General features: G+C 40.6%; 1 protein-coding gene across 6 annotated transcripts; it reads right to left on the minus strand.

Moving 5' to 3' along the window:
* Nucleotides 1-209: 209 nt before the first annotated feature.
* Nucleotides 210-4,362, minus strand: dohh (deoxyhypusine hydroxylase/monooxygenase). Of its 6 annotated transcripts, none has more exons than XM_015962260.3 (6): nucleotides 4,267-4,362; nucleotides 3,834-3,940; nucleotides 3,285-3,452; nucleotides 2,833-2,909; nucleotides 2,216-2,471; nucleotides 210-718 (listed from the first exon to the last, which is right to left on the minus strand). In XM_015962260.3, exons 2-6 carry the CDS (start codon nucleotides 3,937-3,939, stop codon nucleotides 414-416), a joined length of 912 nt encoding a protein of 303 aa, XP_015817746.1. In that variant the 5' UTR covers nucleotide 3,940; nucleotides 4,267-4,362; the 3' UTR covers nucleotides 210-413. The 6 variants fall into 6 exon arrangements, with proteins under 6 accessions (XP_015817746.1, XP_015817744.1, XP_070401549.1 ...); XM_015962258.3 differs by having other exon boundaries at nucleotides 3,834-3,995; nucleotides 4,110-4,324; XM_070545448.1 differs by lacking the exon at nucleotides 4,267-4,362 and adding an exon at nucleotides 4,110-4,262.
* Nucleotides 4,363-6,185: the final 1,823 nt, after the last annotated feature.

Genomic DNA, 6,185 nt, shown 5'->3' on the forward strand with positions numbered 1-6,185 from the left:
ATGTAATTCCCTTTTCATCTTTTAAGGTAGCGCGACTCGTGTTGCGAAGGACCACAGTCACCAATTCTTGTCATGTGTCTTGCCCATGTATGTCTGATCTCTGAATTGTGTGTACTGAAACTCAATTTCATTTCTCTGTATGTCTTGCACATGTGGTAGAATTGAAAATAAAACTGACTTTGACTTTATAACAAAGACTGAATCCTCACTTGTTAGAATAAATAGACTTTACTCATGAATGCCACCAGTTTTTTACAAGAGTTAAGTCATTCTAAAGCTGTTGCAAATGACAGATATATCCATAGAGGGTAACAATGGACGTAGTTGATGGTCCAATAGGCTCCTGAAGGCTCCGTTTGTGTGTTGCTAGGCTGCGTTGCAGTTCTGGTTAAAAGGCAGAGTTAGAGTTCATCCTACAGTCGGAGTAATCCATCAGCATACTGGAACTGGTCGCTGTTTTCATACTCCAACATGTCCAGGGCCACCTCACAACTTTCCTTCACAACACGCTCTTTATCTCCACGGTGACACTGTAACACAGTCAGACACTCCTCTTTCCCAATGGAGCCCAGGGCTTCTGCCGCCTCGTGCCGGACCATGGGGTTCTCACCAGAACGCTCCAAAGCTGCGCGCAGGGCCGGTACTGCTGCCGGGTGCTGCATCTGACCCAGAACATATCCAATCTCATGACGGAACAGAGCGCTGGAGCCCTGCAGGCCTGCACACAAAACAACAGACTTCTGCTGGTTTCCAGTTCGACCAGTCTCAGCTAAAAATCAGATTCTTTTCTCGTCATTAAATGTACCATAAATGTGTCAGATGTAATTAATCCTAACTTAGAAAAATATCTTTGTACTGTCCTGATTAGAATTCATATCATGTATTAGTTTCACCTTCTAGGTGGAATTACTGACATTAATGACCTTGTGCATGATATTCTAATGTCTCGCGTTTCACCTGCGTAAAGTTAAATGGGTGCATTTCTATTGTCGTACAAAAGTTCAGTCATTTCTATCATCTCTGCAAATTTGGCGTAAATTACCAACCATGTTTGTTTTTATTACATTTATAATTTGATGACTGGTTTTACACCGCTAACCTAGTTTAAACTTTTCAGATTTTAACGGGCCTGCTTTGTGCTAATTTACACCTTCCAGAGCAACGGTAGGCACAATATATGATAAAATTTTACCATTGGCAGTGCTAGGGATGGGTACCTTTGACATTTGAATCGATTCGGTACTAATTCCCGGTACCTACGAATCGATACCGGTACTTAACGGTACCAATTTTCGATACTTTTGAGTGTTTATTATTTTAATTCTTTTATAATTATATATTTTTCTCAATATATAACAATATTTGATAAATATCAGGATAAATAACATTCAACTGTTTGTATTTTAACATCGTCCTTGTAGTTTTATAAGCTGATAATTAAACTGAAGCAAACATCTTTACTGTGAACTAAATTTACTGTGTATCTTCATTCCTTTTACCATCCTTTTTCAATTGATTTTTCCTACTGGGAAGTTAGAATTTCAGAGGAGAAAGCGAACGCACCATTAGTTGATAACAATGGTAGCAAAGGAAGCTAACATACCAAGCTAACGTTATCTTAAACAGTTTAGCTGCTGGAGCATTTTAAAACGATGATGCCTCACACTTAGATCGTTGTCACTGGTTTCATCTTCACCCAATCACCCGTCGCATTTAGTAAAGTGAAGCCAAACTTTAGAGCGCGTTCATGTTCTTCTAGTCAGGATTTCGGAGTTCCGAGGAGAAAGTGAACGCACCATTAGCAAAACGGAAGCTAACATATCAAGCTAATTTTATTTACCTACCAGAGCAGATGAGGATGTCTCACTTAGATCGTTGTCGCTGGTTTCATCATCACCCAGTTACCCATCACATTTAGTGAAGTGGACCCAAGCTTTAGCGTGCGTTCTTTCTACCACGCTGCTCTGTTTACAACTGGCTCGCAGCGAGTGACGACATAACGCTATTGCGCATGCGCAGCTGTCTTGGCAAGTTCTCGTTATGAAGGACGGGTACCGAAACGAGGCACCGTTTGAAATGACGTGAATCGGTGCTCGGTCGGTACTGTGGAATTCGGTCGGTACCTTAAAAAGTACCGAATTCGGTACCCATCCCTACTTTTAAGTCACAGTTCAGCTGTGGAACAAGTGTGGTACACAGACTGAACGAATCCTACCATCTCCCAGCGCCAGCACAGCCTCCTCTGTGCCCAGGTTCCGCAAGGCAAACATGGCACGGTAGCGCTCAAACAGCGGCACACCTTCATCCAAAAGAGTGGAGCGCAGCTCTGGTACACTACTCCTGGGTGCTGGAGGGGCTGGATCAACAGAGCAGTAGGGGTTCTGATCCGTACAGCCATCCTCCAGCTCCCCCTCTCCACCGTTCTGCAGCCATTCCAGCCGCCGAACCGCTAGCTGACACGTCTCTGCAACCTGCAGATGAGAGAGAAGGGTGAGTGGACAGGGATACGTCACATGGAGACGGATGAGTGATCATCTACAATGTCTGGAGCTTCTGCTAACGTTTTATTTAATACATGCAAGAAGACATTTATTAGTTCTATTGGGATCTTAATCCTAATACTGTCCACACACTTGCTCCATTTCCTATTCAGACTACTTTGAGCTGTCTGAAGAAAACAAACAGAAAAAAAAGCTACAAGGGCATAAATGGTTGTAGTGACTAATACGTATATTTATATTTACCTCAGCAAAAGTATAAACTCCAACTACAAGTTGGTTTCCTGGGTGTTTACTCACTCAGATCAGAGGGGGTTGTTTTCAGCGCTCCTACCTCTATACGGGGATCCTGACAGTACTCTTTTAGTAGATCCAGAACCGCTAAATCACCAATCGCTCCCAGAGCTTCCCCTACGATCACAGAGTGACAAACAGAACGAGACGATCAGAGATGCTTTAATTTCTCATCCTTTTCTTTTATTCTGTCATGAACAAAGGCCGACTGGGTGAAAGTAGCTGTCATGGACACCACAAACATAGCATAACCATTTATGGAGATCCAGCAGCAGCTTAGATGTCAAATATTAACCATCCTCCTAAATATTAAAAACTAAATAAATCAAAACAGATTATGAACTGATTCTTAAAAGGATCCTTTTCTGCTAGCAAAGAAACGGTGAAAGGTTTTCAGCAGCAGGTAGGAGTGTACTTTGTTCCAGAAATTATCGGTTTTTATTGTAACAATTAGTTTGATATTGAGTCATTTCCTTGTGTGAGGCTGTTTACCTGCTTCATGCCTGACCATTGGCTCCTGATTTGTGTCTTTGAGAACATGGGTTAAAATGGGAACGGCTCTTTTGTCCTGCATCTGTCCCAGGCAGTAGGCCAGCTCGTGCTTCAGTAAGGCTGAATCATCAGTGAAGGCCTTGCTGATCCACTCGATCGCCTCAGCACCTGACAAAAACAACCTGAATCAGTCCGGCGTGCGGTTCTTTTCCAGCTGTGTGTTGGACCCTTTGATGTTAGAGAGAAATATTCTCTCGGGTTTTGTTTCAAAGCAGTTACGGTCCCAGTAGTCTGACTGTTATGATAACATAAAAAGCAGATGATCAGTAGATGAACAGCTGACATTATGGGATGGTTGATCTAGTCACAGTCATACAGTACCAATAACAAACATACTAAGGTAGTTCTTCATCACTAGAGGAAACCTGGAACATCCAGCATGGGTCTAATGAACCAACAAGTTCTTAAATATTTTGTAGTTAGTGGTTTTATTATTCGGTTTATGTGAGAAAGCATCAACCCAAAACCAGAAACACCCAGAAGACTTACCTCCCAGATTCCTCAGGGTGAACAAGGCTCTGAAGCGCTGGGTCAGGTTCCGTGCTGGGTCCACCAGGACTCGTCCTACCGCCGCTACCTGCTCCACGGTAGCCATGCTGCAGCCCAGAAACATACAGCCGTTACTCCGCTGTTGATCACCAGTTTAAACACCTACTGGGGAAACAGGTGAAGACCATTCTGACAATCAAATAATTACTTATTCCGTAGCTCTGTCAGAAAAGCCACTGTAACTTATCACCCAGCAGCACGTTTGTGCCCACTCACGGCTAATGGGGAGAGCACACCGTCAGCCAGCAGAGGCGCCGGTATCCGGTGGAAAACTATCACGTTTACCGTCTATAATTAAACGTTTATCACAAGCGACCAAGAAACAATCACAGAGATCTGCTGACAAGTTGAAGAAGGACAGTTGTATACAGACCCCACCGTGGCCGGAGAGTCTCACAGCGAAAAACGTCAGTTCTTCTTTAGCAGCGTTTAAACACCACGCTGGTGCATTACTGCCACCTAGTGGATTGGAGTGTGAGTGGTCAGTAGTTCATCCCTACTGCGTAAAGCTACGTTTATTTTTGTGTAAAACAAAATAGTGTCGAATATAAGTTTAAGACCCCTCGAAAACGGCAATTAAAATAAACAAATAAATAAATTACTTAATAAAATAATAATAATAATAATATAATTATTATTATTATTATTATTATTATTATTGTTGATGTTGATGATGTTATTATTATTATTATTGTTGTTGTTATTGTTATTATTATTGGGGGAAAGGAATGAGGTGGATAAATGTGAATCTTTATATACATTTTTTTAAATAAAATTTACATTAAAATGATTTTGCTTTGGACAGAAGTTGTTTAGTTTTGGTTATTTTCCTTCTGATGATGACACAGTGATTTATTTAATGGATTCTATGGTTGATGTTTACTCTGAGGGGCTAAAGCTGAAGCATGACTAAAGACAGAGCACATTCACAGTTTGTAAATCGTGACAAATGTTACTGAAAGGACTCAACCAAATTCTTTTCTACTAAAACTTTATTGATTTTAACATGGTTTTTCTTTCTTCATTCAGATAATCTGTATTCATCTCAGAGCTGCAGCCGTGCATCATCCTGTATGGGAAAGAAAGTTGTTTACTTTAGTTTTCTAACCAGGCACGCTTTAAAAATGAGATGTTGGAAGAAAAGCTAAGAAAGTTGTTTTGAATGAGTTTCTGGTTGAATCTGTTCACATTGAGATAAAACCATTTTTTCTTGACTGTTTCTGAAGCTGCTCAAAGGAAACCGTTCACTGTGCACTATACCTCACTTTTTGAAATTCGTTTCTAATTGTGATTCTGGTTGTTTAAAATGAACTGATTATTTGTACATCCTGTAAATTTGTGCCAATTTCACAAATTCACATGAACCTGCAAGGAAGGAATGTGTGATTTAACAAAATCTTGTTCAACTGGTATTATTTCCAGTTTAAATTGGTTTAATTCAGAGTTTACATATCAGTTGGATACAAAGGCACAACTCTTTAATCGTGTGATTTTCTTTGACAGTCGGACATGAATCTCCTTTTGTTATCATTCTGACAAAGAAAATGACATTTATGGTGAAGAGGAGAATCCTGGAAAGTCTGCATACGTCTGTTGATGCTGATGAACCGTGTGATCTCTGTCTACCAAGCCAGGTGATGAGCATCCAGCTGTGCAGGACACCATGCGATTGTGTGGAGGCAGTACCAGTGAGTTACTGAAGACTCAAATTGTACTTAGCAGGGTTGCCAAAAATGTCTAATGTATAAATTTGTAGTTACATACTGCAGTCAGCAATGTGCACAGCAAAATCTGTCAGAAAATAATTAAAATCATCCAAGAAAATTTCTGTCTCATTCTGTTTGGTTGTTACATGAGAAATTTATTTTGGACTCATTTGGGTTCACCTCTAAATCCTATTTTCAAGTTTTCAACTTCTGATGAACTTCAGAAACCAAAACTGACTGAGGGGTGATGTTTTGTGAGAAACGGCACTCCAGATGAGTGATTACTTCAACAATAGTTTCTCCGTGAGTCGAAATTTTAAGTTTATTGTTAATTTCTAGGTATTCTTATATTTTTCATGAATCCTCAGTTTTACGATCTGCAATGGTATCTTTTTCATTCAGTATTATCTGGAAACTTTCCAGATCTGATAGCTTTGAAATGTAATTGGCTAAGGCCACAAAGCAACATGAAATTTATGAAAATCTTCAAAACCAGTTCAAAACTCCCAATATGCGGTCGTTTCCCCTCCTACACCTAGGGGGTGCTATGTGCAGTCAGACTGCAGTTTTCAGCTGGGCCCGCGCT

Source organism: Nothobranchius furzeri, chromosome 16, assembly GCF_043380555.1.
Source record: "Nothobranchius furzeri strain GRZ-AD chromosome 16, NfurGRZ-RIMD1, whole genome shotgun sequence".
Classification (NCBI taxonomy): domain Eukaryota; kingdom Metazoa; phylum Chordata; class Actinopteri; order Cyprinodontiformes; family Nothobranchiidae; genus Nothobranchius; species Nothobranchius furzeri.

Excerpts from the sequence above, each read along its gene's own strand:
- dohh (XM_015962258.3), bottom strand. The coding sequence starts at position 3,957 with ATGTTTCTGGGCTGCAGCATGGCTACCGTGGAGCAGGTAGCGGCGGTA. Across the intron at positions 3,453-3,833 it reads CACCCTGAGGAATCTGGGAG|GTGCTGAGGCGATCGAGTGG; the intron begins GTAAGTCTTCTG and ends TGTTTTTGTCAG. Across the intron at positions 2,472-2,832 it reads GTCAGGATCCCCGTATAGAG|GTTGCAGAGACGTGTCAGCT; the intron begins GTAGGAGCGCTG and ends TCTCATCTGCAG.